The sequence below is a fragment of the Apium graveolens genome, chromosome 9 (assembly GCF_009905375.1).
Source record: "Apium graveolens cultivar Ventura chromosome 9, ASM990537v1, whole genome shotgun sequence".
Lineage (NCBI taxonomy): Eukaryota > Viridiplantae > Streptophyta > Magnoliopsida > Apiales > Apiaceae > Apium > Apium graveolens.
In genome coordinates this window covers 7,829,281-7,851,615 of record NC_133655.1, presented here as the reverse complement: position 1 = coordinate 7,851,615, position 22,335 = coordinate 7,829,281, and the positions used below count along the sequence as shown (strand labels likewise).

Below are 22,335 nucleotides of genomic sequence, written 5' to 3'. Positions count from 1 at the left end.
GATTCCAAGTTCTTGTTTTGGTCTGTAAGGATTTGGTTCTTTTATATTTTAGTTGTCTTGTTGTGTCTGTCTTTCTCTTTCCTTTATTTTTCCTTTTTATTCTTCCTACTAGCCAGCTGTCCCTTATGTTAATAGCTAGGTGACTGTCACGGGCTAGGGGACACGTGGATTGTAGAGAGGGGAGATAACGGGACACGTGAAATGCAAGGGGAGGAAGAAAAATGACATATGAGGTTTGCGTGAATGACATGTGTAAACGAAAAGGATAGAGGATAAGATCGATTACGCCAACAGTATCCGTAAGCTATGTTTACATAGGCTGGTCCTACGACTACCGAGGGCATGATGGTGCCTTCAGGGGCGTGATCCCTTCGGCTTTCTATTTATTCAATAGGCAACCCTATTGTGAATGAAAGAGGATGGGTCATAGGGGTATACTGATCCGTAATCAAGTATGATAATCCAGTTTGGGCCCATTATTAAGTTCTAGCTTTTTAGATTTTTGGTTTCGACATAATTTTGTTACGAGTAATTCGTAAATGGTGGTTGTTAGGTCAAATATTATGTTTACTCCTTGAAATGGTGGTTAAACTTAAAAGTTTTTTACAAAAAAATAAGGGGGTTTTTCCTAAACTTGAAAAAAAAGTAATAAATGATTTAGTAATATTAAATTAAGTAAAATAATATTTATTTACTTTTAATTAAAAAAATAATTTTCATCAATAATTAGGTAATATCAGATAAATTATATTAAAAAAGATAATTATCATATAATATAAGTTATTTAAAATAACAAACATGTTTAGTTCATATAATAATTATACAATTTGTTTCACAAGAGAATATTATTAAAAAGTTTATCGGTTATATTTCTATAAGAAGTAAAACTACTATTGGGTGCGGAATTATAACTATAAGCTGAATTTCATAATTACATTTAGGTTCAATTCATTTTAACAAAATAACTTAAAAGCATTTATTTATTATACATTATTATCAGGTTCAGTTACATGTACCAATAATTTAATATTTTATATTAATATTTTAATTTCGATCTACATTTCACACGGGTTATTGTTAGATTCTCTGCAAAGACTAATTTGATGTGCTCGGGCTATCAACTAGTTAATTTAATAATAAAAAATCATACAGTATTTACAAACACAATCGAGTCAAATAAATATAAAATAGATCATATCGGTGATTCATCTATTTTCCTCGGAGATAGAATCAAACAATTTGTTGAAGGTGATATATATATATTTACCCGATTTGCCATATCTGATTATAGACTATAAATGAAATCTTATATGAACTTTCATTTTTAAATTAAAATCTTAAAAATAGGCCATATATAACATCCCAACACTAAATCACACCAAAACACACTGAACTTTTACCGGAATAGGCTAAACAAACACAAAAGTATATTGGGAATAACTATCACGAAAAAAAAAACTAATTAATAAAACAAACAATGTCCATTGAGAAAGATTATTCAGAAACAAGAATAAAACAAAGGGAAAAAAAATAGATTGGGGGCTTTTCACCTATTAAAACCAATGAAGCAAGCAAAAACAAATAGAGGGAGTTTTATTTTAAATCTTATTTTGTGTTCAGCTCACGCTTGTGTGACATCTGATTTTGCTAAGCAATAAAAGAGGATACACCATGGCATCAAGTTAAGGATAAAAAAGTCATAGAATGGTTGATGTGGTGGGCAACTCCTGTCCTGTGGATGCAGTGTTAAGCTGTTGAGGTGCCTAAATGTGAATGGCTGTCTGCCTTTTAGTTTGAAACTTTGTTTCTGTTGGGAGAGTTTTAATGGACATCCACTCCTTGGACCATTTTCACACCTTGGAGCATAATTTTCATACAAGAAGCCCTACAAAGTAGCAAACCATTTATGCAAATGTTGAATATGTGCGACAATGACCTGGTATGATTTCACAAGACTTGTGGTTACATGAACGGTGACGGTCATTTACAGAAATTTAGCTTCCAAATGTCAAATATATTGTGATTGGAAAAAATCATATATTCATATATGTTATGCTACATCTTGAGGTAGGAATGCATGGTAATTTTTATTTTTTTTATCTTATAGAACACAACCGCTACCATTTGAATACGTACTGGATAAACTTCACGAACTCATGCAATAGCTTTCAAACCACGTGAATCAAATAGTTTCCGAAATAAAACAATATAAAAAATCGAACTTTGGTGTTAATGTGTTTGTTTGGATCATCCGATTTCAATTAATAAAAATGAGAATGATTACAAAAATTTGGTAGAAATAAGAATGAAATTTGAATATACATATATATATGAGTAATGTTAGAGGTAAAAGAAATATAAAAAATTGTTACATGATATGACATGACAGAGGTGACAATATAAAATAATTTAATTGGTGTGAATACAAAAATTTATTTTCATTTAACAAGTACTAAATTGACACATAATATTTTATAATTATTTTTGAGAACAAACTTTATATATCCTTAAATATTTTCTAATGGATTACAATCCTTGAATTTTTATGATCCAAGGGTTAATCAAATGCACGTCCAAAGCACGTTACTCACTACAATAGACATATAATTCTTTCAAGTAAACTTCTTTGTTTTTTTAAAATTTGGAAAAGACAACTAAAGGTGCAAGTCAATTTGAGTTTTTAAATACTTGGCTATAGTTTATACATCTTGAAGACCATCTTTCACTTATTCACTATGTAATAAGTAAACCTAATGCATTACGAATTATACTTTTTAAATCTTTAGTACAGTACCTTCTGAGTGCATTAAAATACGAAGAAAAAAGAAAATGAAACCCACAAAGACTGTACTCTCTTGATTAAAAATGTTGTGTAAGGTGGCAACTATGTACCAGGGTTGTTTGAGAAATTTTAAAATAAATAATTTATAATTTAAAATATATAATTATTTATAAATGATAAGTTAATAAATATTCTTTTGTTCTATTAAATTGTATACGTTATTTTTCGGTACGTTTTTTAATACTCCTTTAAAATATAACTTCATGATATCTTTTTAAATTTGTTTTTCCTGAATTAAATTTTTATATTTAAACTTTTATTCAAAAAAAGAAAATTTTAAAAAAACATTATGAAACTATACTTTATAAAAGACTCGAAATACGTGCAAATAGTAAACGTAGAGAACCCGGTGGGACGAAGGTAGTACTTATAAGTTATAAGTATTTGGATAATTTATGTATAAGTCAGAATGTTCTTTTACTTAATAGAATTATAATAAATAATTTTTAAATATAATTATCTTAATTGTGAATTTTAAATTAAATAATATTTACAAACATATATTTTAAAACTAAAATCGATAAAAAAATTAAAAATCGAAATAAACTTGGAAAAAATACGTCGTTACCAACATTCAGATTATTATTTTATAAGTTATAAATCCAACTTATAAATTGGATCAACAAATATTTATCGATGACTACTTACGGATTTATAAATTAATAAACCATTATTTGGTGTTACCAGTGTTCTAAAGATCCCCGATTAATCCCCTATAAAGTACCCGACTGATTCGATCTTTGAAATCCGATTTATTCTTACGAATTTTTCTTTATTGGAGTATATATAATTATTTATCAAAATTAAAATACTATATTAATTTAAAAATGAATAATTATAGAAATTATGATATAATAAATATATATTTGTTAATAAATAATTAATATAATCATAATAATATATTAAATATAATTTAATATTATAATACATCGGATTTTTAATCCGATTAATTCCCCGATTTTCAATTAATCCTAAATCAGTAGTTCGACCGATTTTCCCCGATTCCATATTTTTACAACATAGGATGTTACCCAAACAAGTCCTAAGGATGTCGAATTGGTTCACGGATATTTACTCGAATGACCTGACATATATTTGAACTCGTTTTAATTTATAAACTCATATTTATACATTTTCGAGTGCATTATTTTAAATTTCGAGTGAAAAAGTTAATGAAACTGACAAAGAATATACTGATAAAAATATGTTATCTTGCAAAATACAAAAAAGGTGATATTGATATTTACCATTAATACAATATACACAATACATTGCTTGTACTTTCTTAGAATAATTGGTTCACCAACCCCACGCCCGCCTTTAGCTAACACGTCCCGTTTTGAATGTCGCCTAGCTAACTAAACTTTCCCACTTTCTATATATATGTTATGCACATACACTTACCTTTACATGCCCTGTTGATTCATTTAACAACACTCTTATCACTTCTTTCTCTGTTTAACAACAAATGGGTAGCTTGGAAATTGAGAGAAAAACAACAGGATGGGCTGCAAGAGATCCTTCTGGTGTTCTCTCACCTTACTCTTACACTCTCAGGTTTCTTGAATTTATCTCCTCATTTTTCACACTTTAATTATTTTTTTTCATGTTTCTTATTGTTCTTTTTTTGGTATATTTGTATGAAATAAAAGAGAGACAGGCCCAGAAGATATATTTATCAGGATTACTTGTTGTGGGATTTGCCATACTGATATTCATCAGGTCAAGAATGATCTTGGAGCTTCCAATTACCCCATGGTTCCAGGGTATGTATGTGTTCACTTTTTCTTTTCTTTTGTGTTTCATTGCTGCAAAATTATTTTTTGTTTCATTGTTACAAAATATAAATATAATAAGCAGAGCATCCTATCTTAGATATATCTGGGTTGCGTATATTATTAAGATCCGGTTTGAGATTCTTCTGATACCTTAAGTTTTTAGAGTGAACAATTAGCTAATATGATACTCCCTCCGTCCCGACCAATTGTTTACATTTGGTTTGGGCACGAGGTTAAGAAATATGTATAAAGTAGTGAAAAATAGAAAGAAAAGTGAGTGAAGTAGTGGGACCCGTTGATTTTTAATGTATAAAAAGGAGATAGTGGAGTAAAAATAGTGTGAAAAAGAAAAAAACGTGAGAGAGTGGTGGGACCTATTTACTATTTTTTATAAGTTTTGAAATGTAAAGAATTTGATGAGATATCCCAAAAGGAAAGAGTAAAGAAATGGTTGGAATAGAGGGTCAGAGATTAGGCTAACAGATGATTCGAGTTCGACTCTCTGCAGCATCTTTATATTATATTCTAACATAGGACATGGGATAATTCTTTAGTTGTGAGAAAAAACTGAAAAAGTCACCATTTTATAGATTAAATTTTCTTGTCAAGAGAGACCTGAGTTTTTCATATATTTATATAGGATGAGATTCTGTAGTATAATAGTACTATTTATAGCCTATAGGTGGATATTTAATTTTAGCATTCAATAGAGAATAACTAGACTGTCAGTTATGGGACAAAATGGAATATGTAATTAATTCACATGATTTTAGCAACATGAGTGTTGAGTCACATTCTGATTCTGTACAATAACTAGACATTTGATAAAAAAAAATTATTTGGTGTTCTTGTTTTGAAGGCATGAAGTAGTTGGTGAGGTGGTGGAGGTTGGAACTGATGTGACCAAGTTCAAGACAGGAGATTGTGTCGGAGTTGGCACAATCGTTGGATGTTGTAAAACCTGCAGGCCGTGCATCGCTGATGTTGAGCAGTACTGCAACAAGAAGATCTGGTCTTACAACGATGTCTACACCGATGGCAAGCCCACCCAAGGAGGCTTCTCCAGCTCAATGGTCGTCGATCAAAAGTAATAATGCATTTTGATTACACATTCTTTGCATCATCACACCTGAACAAAAAATTGAATTTCACATTTGTTAAATTAACTATTACTTGTTAGGATTTTAAGTACGAAACTGATTGTTATGTACTTCTTTTCAATAGGTTTGCGGTGAAAATACCAGATGGAATGGCACCGGAACAGGCAGCACCTCTATTATGTGCAGGGGTGACTGTTTATAGTCCTCTGACTCATTTTGGATTAAGTAAGATTGCTGGACTTAAAGGGGGCATATTGGGGCTTGGAGGGGTTGGACACATGGGGGTCAAGTTAGCGAAAGCCATGGGGCATCACGTGACTGTCATAAGCTCATCTGATAAGAAGAAAGAGGAGGCATTGGATCATCTTGGTGCAGATGCTTATCTTGTCAGCTCGGATGCTACTCAAATGCAAGAAGCTGCTGATTCGCTTGATTATATCATTGACACCGTGCCTGTTTTTCACCCACTTGAACCTTACCTTTCCTTGTTGAAACTTGATGGGAAATTGATCTTGATGGGGGTTATCAATACTCCTTTGCAGTTTATCTCCCCCATGGTTATGCTCGGTAAGTCAATACATTTTCTCACTCAGATACGGGTAAGTTGCATTTGACATATTCATTTTCATACCTATGACTAAAATTTGTTACAATTGGTGAATTTAGTTCGTTCTAATACAGAATTATTGTGATGAACTATGAGTACTTGGACCGAATGTACTAAAGATGATTTGTTAGTTATAACTTTCCGAATTTTGTGTAGGGAGAAAGGCCATAACAGGGAGCTTCATAGGGAGCATAAAAGAAACAGAAGAAATGCTTGATTTTTGCAATGAAAAGGGAATTACTTCAACAATCGAAGTAGTGAAGATGGATTACATCAACAAAGCCTTTGAGAGGTTGGAGAAAAACGACGTCAGATACCGGTTTGTTGTAGATGTTTCAGGCAGCAAACTTGATCAAGAAACATAAAATCAACTCAGACATCTCGCGAAAGAGCTACATAATTATCCCAAGAACATCGTTGCAGGTCGTGGAGAATGCAGTTTTTCCTATAAATATAATGTGATGAATTAAGTGTATTTGTGTGGTTTATTCATGAGTTCAAAGATGCTATAATCTGATGTTTTGTTGTGATTGTTCCTTCTGATTGTTGTGAAGTATAACAGACTTGATATATTTAAATGATTCCACTGTTATTATCTCTATTTTGTTTTAAGGTTTGATGCTTCCCCTGTTGCATTGGATTTGGTTTTTTGACACACGACAAAATTGGTTTTGAGTTTAGCATCTTTAGTCGAGAGCCGTACTCTTGAATTCCCGCAAGGTGGACAAGAGTTTAACCACTTACCACCCCTTTAAGTTTTTTATGATTTACGCCATTTGATAAGAACTTCATTATCTTGACAGGAGTTGATATGAAAACTATAAACTCTAAAGTGGGTATGATTTGATTTAAATAGTTTTATAATTGGTTTTAGAGACTTCTAGTTCTAAATGGGTTGATATCTGGTTTCGGTTCATGTCTTGTAGGCAGCAAGAGAGATGTGGAGTCTCATACAAATATCATAATTTTAAAAAAGGGTTAAATATCAAAATGGTCACTCAACTGAACGTTATTTTAATCAGTTAACGGTATCATTTAAATCACTAAATTCATAATAAATATCATACATATACCTCAAAATATGTGCTCGAAAATTAAAATTTATTTTATGGAGTTCTATATATTTTTCTTGAATCTTATTATAATCAAATAAAAATGTATGAATTCTAGTATTTTCTATAATGTAATAAGATTTTTTAAAATTTATCTACTAGTTTATTTTTAATTTTGTATTCATTTGCTTTATTTAAATAAAAATAATTAGTAGATAAATTTTTAAAAATCTCAAAAATTCATCTAAAATACTATGAATCCATAACTTTTCATTTGGTTGTAATAAGATTTTAAAAAAATGTTTAGTGATTAAAATAATACCCCGTTAAGTTTGATGATTAAACTATATACTTGACCATTTTGATATTTAACCCTTTTAAAAAACTCCTGCATTTAGAAATTAAAATAGCACTACAAGTTTGTACATCTTGTCATGACTTTGTAACTCAAACATAAGATTTGTTGTGCATGAGAAGTAAAAAATTTCAATAAACACTTGATGGTCTAGTAGCATGACTTATGAGAGCTTGTTTGACTCGTGATATAGGTACGTATTGGTTTTGCTAATTAATTATACACACATTAGTAGTTGAATTTCCGAACTTGTGTAAAGAGTTCAAACACTGCAACATAGATTGATATATTCAGAAACAAATCTAGTGATAACAGAATGTCACATGTACTTCAAAAATTTGGCACGTGAATTTTATAGAAAATAACTTAAATTGGTATGTCTGCTACCAATAATTATTCGATGTTTTTGATGCCAAATAATTATCTGTAACAAGAAAATTCTTAATCTAGAAAAGAGAATCACCTAACGTGTATAAGTGAAAATATATTGATAAATTATTATTTTCTCGATAAGTATAAAAAATGAAAATTACTATTATTGTCATTTCGAGATTTTATAAAATATAATTTCATAATATTTTTTCAACTTTTTTTTAATAAAAATTTAAACATAAAACTTTTATTATCAAAAAAAAATTTAAAAAAAATATTATGAAACAATATTTTAAACTAATATTGAAAATCGTGCTGAATGTAAGGTAAATAATCCCTTGAAACTGAGGAGTACCGGTTAGTAGTCTAATGATCTGAGGTGGCATATTAATCTTGACAAGGCTGCTGTTTCTTTTGTCCCGTTCAATTTTTTCGTTAAACTAAATATAATATTTTTTGGGAATACCCTTTTCAATTATATATATTTTATAAAATAATAAAATTTTATAAAATAAAAATTAATTAAAATCAATTTTTTTACTAAATTACATTTTCTCTTAAATTTCGTGTCACACCCCATATATATATATATGTGATGCTTAGGAGCCGGGACGGAGGAAATAATAAAGTAACACCAATAATATATGCTAGAAAAGTTTGTTGCGAACATTTTTTTTGGATTTTCTACCACGGAGTATTTATCTTTAATTAATACTCCATCCGTCTCTAAAAAAGTTTCTATTTGTCTTTGACACGTTTGTCAATGCACACTTTTGAATTGTTAATATCTTTAAATTCGTATTAGTATTAAATATAAAAATTTCACTATATTAAAGTACTGATAAATATGAATCCAACGAGATCACTCATGACTATATTTAATATTATAGATTAAACGTAAATTAATAGTCAATCGCTTATCGTAAACAGTACCGAAAGTCAAAGAGGAAACGTTTAACGGGACGGAGGGAGTAACGGATAAGATTTTGTAATTTGGAAACCGAGAACGTGACAACAAGTCAACAATGACGATAATTATTCTCATTTTGGTGGAAAAAAGACGAGCATTGCTGTCCCCAGAGTTGGTGAAACTTTGAAAGGCAGATTCATGTTGCGTACAAAACCAAATTACTTTTAACTTCACTCTTCGTTAGCTTAAAAATTCATGGAAATAAAAAACAGGAATTATAATAAAGTTCTATTCAGATGACTATTTTATTGAAGAACCCGAAAATCACTTATATTCTCTAATTAAATTATAATAGAATATATTATTTTGTGAGTTATGTTCTCCGAATATCAATAATTCATTAAATTCATTAAAAATATTAAAAATCTTTTAAATTTAATTAGTAGAACGTGTATGTTACGCAAACTAAACACATATTCTGTAAACTAAAAAATATTTCGTAGAATAAAATATTTTGTAATGTTATACATGCAGTAAATATATGATATTCAAAATTTTGAATAAATTAATAATCTTCGCAGAACATGATTCTCAAAATAATACGTTTTGTAATATTTTTATTCAAAAATTTAGTTGCAAAATATCAGCTGGTCTTCAAGATTTTCAACAAAAAAGTGATTTAATAGAATTTTACTCACGATAATGGGCATGAAATTATTGAAATGGGTTTTAACGGGAATGTGAATGAATTAAAATCTAAAAATATGCTTCAAAAATGAGATTTCATTCCACTGCTGAATTGATGATTCAAATATTATGAGTCCGGGTTCAAAATTCCGATTCCCATCAATTATTCAATTGGACACATTAATATCGATAGTATTTTAAAAATCGGCAAATTCAGACAAGTATTACGAAATCGGACTTGAACTAATTCAAACTTAAACAAGTCGAGTACTCGAATGCTGAAAATAAGTACTCGAAAAATCGATGAAGTACTTGAATTTAAAAAATGCAACCGAGTAGATCAGATTTTCGAATTTTACCCTCATATTCCACCAAATTTACCCAAAAAATGTGACACCAGTCACACCACACTTAAACAGTACTTAAGCAGTCCTGCCCTGCTTCTTAGGCCTGTAATTCGGACTGAGCGAGCCGAGTTTCGAGCCGGACATAATTCGAACCGATATTAATCGAGTCGAGCCGAGCCGACTCGTTTAACTAAACGAGTCTAAATCTTTACCCGAACTCGACTCGTTTAATTTCACGAGCCGAGTTGATCCGGCTCATTTAGCTAAACGAGTCGGACGAGCCGGCTCTTTTAATTTTACACTTAACTGAGTCTAAACTTTTACCCGAACTCGGCTCGTTTAATTTTATGAGTCGAGTTGAGCCGGTTCGAATAATTAAACGAACCGGAACCTCTACTCGAACTCGGCTCATTTAACTAAACGAGCCGAGTTGAGCTTATTTAAACGAGTTGGAGCCGGGCGAGCTCGCGAGCCGCCCGACTCGAATGACCCTAATGCTTCTCATGACCTCGCCAAAACCACGTATGCTTTCTCTCTTTTTTTCTTCTCTCTGACCGATATGATTTAATTTTTCAAAAATGACTTCATTCTTTTTTAATAGGGCCCTGAATCTTCCCAACACAATAGACAACAGACTTGCAGCGGAGTTGGTGAAACTTTGAAAGGTCCCCACTCTTTTTGCTTACAAAATCAAATACTTGTAATTCACATGTACAAGTACGTGGTTAAATACGCAGAACATTTTGGTTTTACAACATTTGTAGAATATTTTAATTTTATAAAATTTTAAGATTTGATAGATATATTTGATAGATATAAAATTGTATAAATTGGTTTTACGCAATTGAAAAAATCGCGATTAATCGTAACTGCAATTGCGGCAGAGTTTGAAGATTTAAGGAAATGAGTGTATGTGTTTGATGGGATTTTGATCTACCAAACGCAGCCTACCCCTAACTTTCGTAACACCATATTATACGTGCGCCCTATCTCATTCCCGTTAGGTTCTTGATTTCTTTACTCTTTATTGTTTTTTTCAAAAGTTTACTATGTATTGTTTTTTTCGAAAAGTTTACTATTTATTGTTGTTAATTATTTATCCATCTCTTCTTTTAATATAAATTTAAGTATATAATTTTTCAAGATTATTCCTATATTCATTGTTTATATTTTATATTGTTTGACTTCTTTTTTCCACAATGAATTAAATAACAATATTTGATAAAAAAATTTATTCAACCAACAATATTTTTAATATGCACATTTTTCAAAGGGAACATGTAAATTGGGATGGAGAGTATTATATTTTTTTTACATAATTATGCATTGTTTAGGAATTTAAATTACGAGATGTTGTAATAGTTATTTAACTGATGACATTTTTATTTAAAATTAATAATATAAAATGTTATTTTTGATAGAGTAAATTACATAGGGGTGACCGCATTTTACATCGATTTTCAAAATAATTGTCAAATTTTCAAATTTTCAAAACAGTGGCCAACTTTTTGTCCGCCTTTCAAAAAAATGGTTGTCGTCAACTCCCGTTAAGTCTTTACCCTTAAATAATTTATTTTAAGCGTAAATTATAGAATGGTAGGCTGTTCTTCGTACTTATTTTCAAAATAGTGGTTAAACTTTTATAAATTGTTGAAAACTTTTTTCACCTTTTAAAAGAATGGTTTCATCAAATTGCTACCCGGACTCACATCTTTATCGTCACACAAACATATGATATCGCTAAACAAATAGGTACAAACACAACTTAAATAATTATCAGTTTTTTCACTTCTTCTAATTTAATCAAGTGCCCGACTTCTATGTTTTTTCAACCTCTTCACACAAAAATATGAATAAAAAATTTAGCAAAAATATAGGGAAGAGTATCCACCCATTGAAAAAACTTATAACCAAAGTTATAATGATTTGTTAATTGATATCTAGTATTAGGATCAATCTAGTAAAACTCTTTAAAACCCTTCCTACATTGAAAATTTAAAAATGTCATTATTTAAAAAATTTAAAAATGTAGCCACTATTTTAAAAATAAGTGTAAAATACGGTCACCAGTATGCAATTTACACTTTATATATATTAAGTAACGGAGAAGACTTAATGGGAGTTGACGACAACCATTTTTTTGAAAAGCAGAAAGAAAAGTTGGCCATTATTTTGAAATTTTGAAAATTTGAAAATTTGGACATTTTCTTGAAAATAAGTGTAAAGTACGGCCAACACTTTATAATTTACTTTTTTTAATATGTTCTTAACTGTATCGAACCTAAACTTTTAATAGATAGTTTAAATATTAAAATATAAAATATTGTTTACCGGTTCTCATTTATTTACTAAAAATCTTATGGTCATCATTCTTTCCATAATCGACCAAAATAGCAAACTACAAATAATTATCTCCAAGTTTGTTTATTATAATTTAGTATATATACATAAAGATAACATTTAGAGATGGCAAAATAATCCGATCCGACGGATATCCGATCTGAAATCCGAAATTTTGGATTTACCGAACTCGATTTTTTGGATTTGGATTTAATTTTTAAACCCGGAAATTTTTGGATTTGGATTTGGATATTAGGTATACTGGTTCGAACCCCGATCCGAACCCCGAAATCCGAAAAAACCTGAATTATTATATATATATTAATTATATATATATTATTAGAATTTTATATATTAAATATTATAATATTATAATATATATATATATATTATAATATACATTATACATATTATTATATAATTTTTTACTTCTTAAAAGAAAGGGGTCGCCTGGCCGAGCCACGTACACTCACCAAATTGCGAGAAATGACCAAAATGTTAATTTGGGATATAAAATGATCCAAAATATCACTTCTGAAAATTATGTCCCAAATTGTCACTTGATCACCTCATATCATTTTATGTTTGAAAAACCACCAAAAATGCTACACGATGTAGCGTTTTTTTTCTTCACTTTTTAATGCGACAACATTAATTCATGTAACGTTTTATGTCTTTTTTTTATCGTAAATAATCCGCAGCCGCTACCCTTTGTGTGCGCACTGTGTAAACCCTACAGGCTCACACAATAGCCTGCAAATCACGTGAATCAAGATAAACCGTATTTAAGCAGCATACTCTTGCTCATGAGGCATAAACATAAATTCTCCTCCTATGAAATTCGAACCTGCAACCAAGAGAATAGTTATTCCTTCTTTAACCAACTGAACCAACCTTCCGTTTTATGTCTTTTTTTGAGCTTCTTTTGGTGTCTTGTTTAGGGGTCCAGAAACATCACTTAATGTTATGTTTTCAATATTTCTTTTTAACTAATATTTTTAAAATTTAATATTATACCACAATTTAACAACTTTTAACATTTAAGATTCACCTAATCCCTTTTTATGTTTTAGATATATTAAAAAAATAATAAATGTTATACCAATGTAGGGTTTAGGGCCTAAATCTTAGAGTCTAAACCCTAATTTAACCTAGAATTTAGGTCCTAAACCTTAAGAACCAAAAATGTAAACTTTAAATTAAACAATTTTAAAATTTAAGGGTGTAGTTTAATTTAATAATTTTTAACATTTTAGGTTTCACCAATTTCCTTTTGAATTTTAGAAACAGTTTAAATAATTTTTTAGTATTTTACGAATTAACAATTTTTTATTTGAGATTAAAAATATTTTTTTTTAAAAAAAATTATATGTGTAAAACGCTAGATGAAATAGTGTTTAAGTGCATGTTTGAGAAATTTTAATATAAGTAACTTATAACTTAATATACATGACTTATAAGTGATAAGTAAATGAAAACTTATAGGTTAAAATTGATAACTCCCCTCGGATGGCCGGAGATGTGTATAAAGGCTTTGTTCTCGTGTATGTAGCAAATTCTAACCATATATTGATAAAATTTATAGGACAAATCAATTTACCAAGCAAAAGATGTCAGCACTAAATCAGTGCTCTTGCTACCTTCAGCCGTTTGAGAATAATCTCAGGACAGGGTATTGGGCAAGCAATAACGCGTTACATATTTAGACAGGTTCTCTAATTAAGTTTCTCAGCCAAAGGCAACATAATTTTCTCTCTGCCAATTTAATCTACAATCTCTCCTACATATAAAGTAATATAAGCCTCTGCATTTTAATCCCCGCATTTTGTTCATAGATTGTCTTCAAAAGTTCATGCGAGGTCTGAACTTATCGACCTCATCCACAGAAAATCTTCATTTGACAATGTGGAATTGAGGATATGCTGTGTGTGAGCTATCTACTGGATATCACAACCATCGACTGAAGTAAATGTTCATGAAATATCTTGACGGATTGAAGCCACTCAAAATCACTGTTAGGTTTAACACATTAAACTTTGATGTACAATGTAACTAAAGGAAATAACAGAAAATAATGAAGGATACTTACAGATGGGAGAAAGGATGATTACAAAGCCAATTGGGTACAAAAAGAAAGTTGTTTTCTCCAAAAAAGGAAGCACTGCATCAAAACATTGGCCATCTCAATACTCGTACATAAGTCCTTTTATAAAACAATTACATCAGTGTCCATATTCTAAAGAAATTTATTTGGACAAAAACTGAATACCAGATGTAAACGAGTTAAAGCAGGTTGATAATCTTATAACTTCCATTGCCAAAACTAAGGGTGTTTTTTTGCTAATTAAACACACTCACACAGCCTCCTTGTCTTCGACAAGGTTCGAACCCTCGACATCCCGTAAAAGGAAGCGAGAGAGATACTGCTATACCAAGAGGTATTTGGTTTATCGTTATTGAACCCGGTTAACGAAAATCGAAACGTCAATCCCACGTGTTAGTGTTTGAATTAGCAATTTGTTGCATGTAATAGAAACCTCGTTCCTCTATGCGGGTAAATCATTCCCTCCAAACTCCTTGAAATTTCATATCATTCCCATTCCCGATTCCCAATAAGCCCCCCTAGGTGACTTGTACAGTTTTACAAGTAACATAACTTCATTATATTATAATATTGTGTAATTGAGATGGCTCAGATGGGCAAGTTGCTGCATGAGAATAATGGTTCAGCTTCTACAATTAATTCTATATAAATGAAATTTTCTCATCCAACCACCCTATTGTTGAGTTTGTCATACAGTATATGGCAATAATATGTCTTGACTCTTGACTACTGAAACCTTGATATGATTTAAAGAATAGCAGGAATTATCAGACATGCACAGAAAGAAACAACATACTTCATCAATCCTCTGAATTGCTTGCTTAAGAGAAAAATATTTAACTTACCATCATATCCTAGAAAGTTAAGGTAGTGATAATAGGATGCTGCCACCATCAAAAGCAGATTTGACAACAATACTGGGATGAATCCATGAGCAACCAGGAGGGGTGATAAAAAATAATGTATCACTGCCACAAAAAAACACGTTAGAGTTACTCCAAGTCTCCAATGAAGGATTTAAGTCAAAAGTTTTTGATAGAATGTCAATATACGTACCATAAAGTACAACAAACATTGGGAAGAAAGAATTGCAGTGAACGTCAAACGCATACAGCCTTCACTACAAGTACCCAGTTAGTACTACTGAAATATACAACTGATAAATTACTACTGAACACAACTAAAATCTGGAAAAATAACATGCATATAATTGCACGCAAAAATGTTACTCGACTCAAACGCGTGAACAGTTAACACTTAACACTACAATTATAAGTGTGCAAACAACATTTCCAATATGGTCCTAACTAGTTAATGTATCACCTCACGACAAAAATTAAAAAGTTATGTTATCTCGCAATAATGCTCTCTGCATCCACAAAATTAGACTTTAGCACCATCTAACCCTAGTAGAAAACTGCACGGACTACTGCTTTCATCCATTTAAATGCAACATTTCACCCACATACAACGGACTGGTGTTTAAACTTACCATTCAACCCGCTGCTCCACAACATGACTATTTGGTGCTTCCTCTCGAAGATAGGTGTTGGTCAGGAACCTGCATGTTACTTAAATTAAATTTCTAAAGAATGATTTAGCATTAATAAGTTCCTAGGATCTATAAGTATGCCGCCTACAAATCCCTAAAGCTTGTTTCTAAGAAATTAAATTTTGCAAATTTTTAAAAGAACATATTCCCTCAAAATTAGAGTTAGATTATCAACTAGTGTTGTGGTTTCCAGCATAATAAATGATACACAACATAATCAAAGAAAATATCAGCAACAAAAGAAACTGAGATGCTAGTGCATATTTTGTGATTATGCACATAATACATATTTGACTTCAAAAGCAAATCTTACCAACCACATGTAGCCAAAAGTGCACCAGTAACTAAAAAATGGAATAGCAATACTGAAATGACAACAAAAGCAGCATGGGCCGCACTGTGATCATACCTGTAAAACAAAGCAAGGGAGATCAGGAATCAGATTAAGCTTAATCTACATTAGAAAACATATCAATAATCATGGATGTACTTTTTTTGGATAGCTGTGCTCCCGAGTTGTAAATAAGAGAGAAGAGAAAAGAAGAAAAGATAATTTTGAAATTTTCTTCCGTAAGCAGGAGAGAACAGAAACGACCGGAGAGAAAATTCTTCACACTTTCTTCCCATTTTTGGGATGATTGGGAGGGATTGTCTCACAAAACAATTTATTTAATTACTTTCATATCCAAATTTTATTTTCTCTCCATCAAAAACTTGGGAACAAGTTAGAGAAAATTTATTTAACAATCTTCTCTTCTACTCTCTTCTCTTCCACTCTCTTCTTTTCTCTTCTTTCCAAAAAAATCGTCATCATTATATTTAAAACAAGGAACAAGAAGAATTATTATGTTTCAATCACAAAAGCAAAAGCAGTGACATCATTTTAAGTTCAAAAGCATTTACAATTTTACAAATACACAGTTTTTTAGAAAGTTATAAAGAATATTTGCACATTAAGTTCAAAATAAACCGATACAGATATAGAGGCTTTGTTGACCGTTTATTTGGAAAAAACAACAAAAACTTACGCTGCACAATAAGCCATAGTTGAAACTGCCAAAAGTAAACTGCAAATCACGACAAAAGCAGGATCATCGCGTGCCCACTGGTTTTTGGTTTCTGCAACAAAAGATTGGTTCGATGAGGACAAATGTATAGTCAGCAACTTTAGGAGAATTATGTTCTTATCGATTGAACCTGTTAGTTAATAAGTTCTATCAAATAATAGCATTAGCCACATGATATGCCAAGGTCCCACACCTTATCCTCAAGTTGCCCATAAAAGAAACTGCCTAGGTTAATTTATATTGTTCAAATCATAACTACGTAAATTACGCATTAGATCAGATCTTGTTATAACATTGTTGGGTTTTATTATGTATTAAGAATATAAGAATTTGGGTTTCGGGATTGAACCTAAACAAAAAAAATGGTGGCTGTCTGAGTTATTCAAGGTGATTTTATTCCTACAGCATTTCAGATAGGTTCTGAGTCCCTAAATTAGATTAGACATCTGTATTCAGTAATCAATTTCAGTACAATTTATCAAAAAAAGAAAAGTCCTTAAATCTATTAATGAAATCGAATGCTCAAGTCAGGAAAAAAGATATTAATCAATATCTTCCAAGCTCTATATATTTGTCTACAGCAGGAAATTGTGAACATGATTTTGAAGGGAAATATAGAGCAAGGATATACTACAAACAACTCCTAAACGATTTACGATAGGAACTTACGTTTGTGGTACTTGGTGTGCTGATAGCTTCATCCACATTTCAGGTCCACATGCAAAATCAAATATTAAATTTAACAACATGTTTACAAAGCAACTCAATTGGCACTATCAAAACAGAACTACCAATTAACCATAACCAAACCCAGTTTCCTCCAACTGGCAGTAATAAGGAGACACATAACATAATAGAACAAATATCAAAGATAACAAGACATTCATCCAACAAAGCGTCAGATTAATGGCTGTTAAATGTTAATATAACTTCACAGAAGGTAACCCAATTAGTCTGGTGCAATGTATTTCCATATAAGGGAAAGTTCAAGTGTGGGATTTACTTAACAATAGCACAAAAACATTAACCAAAATTGTCAACAGTTTTTCACCAATCAAAAAGAATAAAAAACGATTGGAGTACATTTTGATAATATAAAATATTTGCATGTATGTACTTGTTAGTTTACTAATCTAAAAGAATAAAAAAAGATTGGAGTACATTTTGATAATATACAATAACTGCATGTATGTACTTATTAGTTTACTTCTGATATTGTAACCTATTAGAGCAACTCCAATAGGGGTGCCATGAGGGATGTCAAATCCTATGTGGCATGGCACTCTTGGGTGCCTTACTATTGGAGTTACAAGGGTGGCCAAGGGGTGCCAAGAGACGTTGCCAACTTTTGGCGCCCTCTTGGCACCTCCTCTAAATGGAAAAATCTCAATACTTGCATTAAAATTATAAATTGTTTATACCCATTATACTACATATAGCTTTTTATATTCTGTTGGGGATCATTTAGGCACCTCACATGGGGTGCCAACTATTGGAGTTGAAGGGTGCTAAATATGATATAAATGAAAAAAAAAATAAAAAATTATTATTTATGATGAATTGGACATGTTTGGCACCCCCAAAGGGTGCCTCTATTGGAGATGCTCTTATGCTGCAACATTCCAAGACATTGTGCTGCTAAACAAGATATTTTAATTGACCTATCTAAATTGCATGTCTAAATTGTCAATTAATAATTTCAGCCTGCTGTATTGAAGTAAACAGCGCAACTAGGAGCATAAGCAACAAGATAAAGCAGCACTTCATAATAACCAAACCAAACAATCAGTCTAAACTGATGGATACTTACACAACTTTCGGTGAGGTACATAAATGAAACATTTGCCAAAAAGTATATTCAATGTCCATTTGTTGCCACTGCAAGATCAGGAAATGATAATAATCAGATAAAGATATCCGAATTCATTTATTTATTCTTGAAGATCTATACAGTCTTCAAAAGTATAATAGCAAAGAAGATGCAGACTGAAGAGTAAATTATCCATCTGCACCTTTATGTTCATTAATGTGTGTCATATATGAGAACAGCATAACAAGACACTATTGTTGTGTTACGTTAGGGTGAATGGAATAAAATTTGAAGTACAAAATGACTAAAATTTCAAAAGTTTCATTCTTAGCCACCTAAACTATAATTTAAACACTCAAATTTGAGATGGAATGTTCCATTCCTTACTAAATCCATTTTCTTCAAAATCCTTATCATAACAATTTTGCACTACCTCATTATTTTCTCAAATCTTTCTTCCAATTCCTATTAATTTTCTTTAATTTCATCTATTCCATTCCATTCACCCCACTTAAACACAACATATGAATTTGAAGAAAATATCTAAAGTGAGTGTAATTAACCATAAATATAACATACACCGAACATCCTAGTTAAGAATGTGAACTGAAAACAAAGTTAAACTTGTATAATGAGATGGAGGACGTGTAAACTGGCAATGTTAGGTGCCTCCTCCCATATTTACAGCCTTCTGTTAGAAGCAAACTAAAAATTATATTAAATTAATAAACTAACTTGCACACTTGTTCACTTGCTCTCACTTCACTTGCTCTCTCTAAGGCAATAAGCTCACAATTATATGCAGATGTAAAACAGCTCACCCAGTGTTTGACTCCTATGAGGAGAGTTTGGACCCTGGTTCTAGAGATGGAAACAATAGATTTTGAACGGATTAGCTTCTCTTTAGATATTATAAAACATAAATGTAGTAAAAAGAATCAATATTTCTAGTTATTCTAAATTAAACAAGTATCAACACCAAGAACCTTTAGAAAAAGGTCGAGGATTAATTATTCATTTCTTCTGCTATATACAATATATCGAAGGAGCGGAATTAAAGAATACACGAGAAGAAAAATCATTCCGTGGCTGAGGTGGTTCGGATCTTAAAATTGGGCGTGAGAGAGAGAGAGAGAGAGAGAGAGAGAGAGAAGTCAACTTCCTCCGGAAAATTTCAAGTAGCACCTAGGCAGAATAGTTCTTTAATGTTAACAGTGTACTAGCAGATAGTACACCTAAGATCCTTGTGGAGACTCTCTATCTATGTTTTTACTTGGTTTTGATGAGTGAACTGGAGAATGTTCCTGCTATTCTTGTTGTCCGAGGGTTGCCTAGTATAATGTCTTTTATTTGCCGGGTTAATAAAATTATTACTTGGCAAAACAATTAAGTTGAATTTTGTGTACTCTTCTTTAATGATTACTGGGAATTATACTCAGTGCTTCAACAACGAGCTCTTTCTGATTCCAAAGGTTCTCATTCAACGGTGCTTTCATCCATTGAAACCATCATGAACCGGTATAAAGATGAGACAATATTCAGTAATCATTGCACACAGAACAAGCTAGGTGCATATGAATTCTACAATTTTTTCCGTTATATATCTATCAATTAATTAAAAGTAAAGCTTAATCCCAGATAATTACGACGAATACTAATTTTTTCCAAATCCTCATGGGGTGCACCTTCAAATTTATTAGAGCATGTCCAATGGTGTACTAAATTTGGTGTCATAATTATATTATAGCATCAAAACAAATTTCATCAATCCAATGGTGTGTTAAACATTGTGTTAAAATAACACAATGCTATAGTTTGTGCTATATATAGAACAATATTTAGCATTTTGCTATACTTGCCAACTCATCAAAAATAAAATAAAAAGTGAAAAAAGAGAGGTAACTATAAATAAGGTGTTTAAAAGAGTGAGATATTTGGAAGTTAGTTAAATTTGTATTCAAAAGTGTGAAGTACTGGGAAGATATTTAAATTTGAAACAAGATTTAGAACAATGCATTGGAGACATGGTGTTATTTTAGAAACAAAAACCACATTTTGATGCTAAAAGAGCAAAGCAAATGGTGTGCTACATATAAGAGTAGCTATTGCTGTAATTTAACACCATGTAGTTATTGTTGTAATTTAACGCCACCAAGTGCATTTTGTACTTTTTGTGCATAACTAAACCACTCGGATATTCAATACAAAGTCACACACGCCACTTAAAGGCATTCCCTAACCATCCAATCCAAAACTTCCCTATATTCCTAGACACCGAAACTCAAAAATCAAAGTGACACAAACGTCCTAAGCTTACAAATTACAATCACATTCCAATAAAACACATCAATCTCATAAAATACACATTATCCGCACAATTCAACACCACAATCAGATAGAATTACAAATAAACAGCACAACAATTGAATTAAAATGAATTAAGGACTCAGATCTGTGTGTACATAAATTGGATAAGCATGAGAGAGAGAGGGAGGGAGAGAGATGAGAGAGAGAGAGAGCGGGAGAGAGAGAGGAAGAGAGAGAGAGAGAGAGAGAGAGGGAGAGAGAGAGAACCTTAATAATTCTACGAAGGTACTGAGGGAAAACGGGATTAGCACGGTAGTTTTGAGAGGGCGTGCGCCCTTTCGATACTGTGGGCAGCATCTTCTTCTTCTTCACCTGATGATGATATAGATATATGTATCTATAGCTCTTCGCGATGCAGAGATCGATGAATAGATCTCCTTTGTTGATTCAGAAATCTATGAATCACCGCTGTGATCTAAACACTCACCTGAAACTTTTAACTGTAATTTGGGTCGGATCGGATCTTTAACAACCCAAATCTCATTTATAATAGTATCACAATTCACATCAATTATTATATTTTGGTCAAATATTATTCATTTATTTTATTTATGTACCTAGGGTGAGCGCGGTGCGGGTGGTGCGGTTTTTTTCTCAAATCGCAAATCAAACCGCGCATGCGGTTTGATCAAATTTCCAAACCGCACCCACACCGCGTATCCTCAAAAACTGCATAAACCACACCACGAAAATGCGGTACGGTTTGGTGCGGTTCACTGCGGTTTACACTTTACAAGTTCGAAAATTTTAAATAGAATACAAAACTTAAATTTAAATAAAATATAAAACTTAAATTTAATCAAATTTCCGAATAATATAACACAAAGTCGCCAATATTCTTCAATAATATAAATTAGAAATTACACACTGAAAAGTTTAACTTTTTTAGGAATTCAATTACTAAACAAAAATAACCTATAAATATAAGTTATAATTATTCTAATAAAAAATTGAAGTAATGATTTTTACAACTGGTTAAAAAATAACTAGTGCACAACAATGGTTAATTTCAAGTCTATATGTTTTATATTTTTTGTAGCTAATG

The 22,335-nt window shown here is 31.3% G+C and overlaps 2 protein-coding genes across 2 annotated transcripts; one reads left to right on the top strand and one right to left on the bottom strand.

Moving 5' to 3' along the window:
• Positions 1-4,240: 4,240 nt before the first annotated feature.
• LOC141684025 (putative cinnamyl alcohol dehydrogenase 1) lies at positions 4,241-6,924 on the top strand. The gene is made up of 5 exons (XM_074488853.1): positions 4,241-4,399; positions 4,495-4,608; positions 5,480-5,707; positions 5,845-6,287; positions 6,484-6,924. Exons 1-5 carry the CDS (start codon positions 4,311-4,313, stop codon positions 6,690-6,692), a joined length of 1,083 nt encoding a protein of 360 aa, XP_074344954.1. The 5' UTR covers positions 4,241-4,310; the 3' UTR covers positions 6,693-6,924.
• A 7,013-nt stretch (positions 6,925-13,937) lies between these two features.
• LOC141684367 (uncharacterized) lies at positions 13,938-21,769 on the bottom strand. The gene is made up of 10 exons (XM_074489292.1): positions 21,498-21,769; positions 18,924-18,991; positions 17,783-17,808; positions 17,075-17,165; positions 16,360-16,455; positions 15,987-16,055; positions 15,551-15,609; positions 15,340-15,462; positions 14,480-14,551; positions 13,938-14,402 (listed from the first exon to the last, which is right to left on the bottom strand). Exons 1-10 carry the CDS (start codon positions 21,585-21,587, stop codon positions 14,338-14,340), a joined length of 759 nt encoding a protein of 252 aa, XP_074345393.1. The 5' UTR covers positions 21,588-21,769; the 3' UTR covers positions 13,938-14,337.
• Between the last annotated feature and the right edge of the window lie 566 nt (positions 21,770-22,335).

Excerpts from the sequence above, each read along its gene's own strand:
- LOC141684025 (XM_074488853.1), top strand. The coding sequence starts at position 4,311 with ATGGGTAGCTTGGAAATTGAGAGAAAAACAACAGGATGGGCTGCAAGA. Across the intron at positions 4,609-5,479 it reads AATTACCCCATGGTTCCAGG|GCATGAAGTAGTTGGTGAGG; the intron begins GTATGTATGTGT and ends CTTGTTTTGAAG. Across the intron at positions 5,708-5,844 it reads TCAATGGTCGTCGATCAAAA|GTTTGCGGTGAAAATACCAG; the intron begins GTAATAATGCAT and ends TCTTTTCAATAG.
- LOC141684367 (XM_074489292.1), bottom strand. The coding sequence starts at position 21,587 with ATGCTGCCCACAGTATCGAAAGGGCGCACGCCCTCTCAAAACTACCGT. Across the intron at positions 15,463-15,550 it reads AATGTTTGTTGTACTTTATG|TGATACATTATTTTTTATCA; the intron begins GTACGTATATTG and ends TTTTTGTGGCAG. Across the intron at positions 14,552-15,339 it reads TAACTTTCTAGGATATGATG|TGCTTCCTTTTTTGGAGAAA; the intron begins GTAAGTTAAATA and ends GTTTTGATGCAG.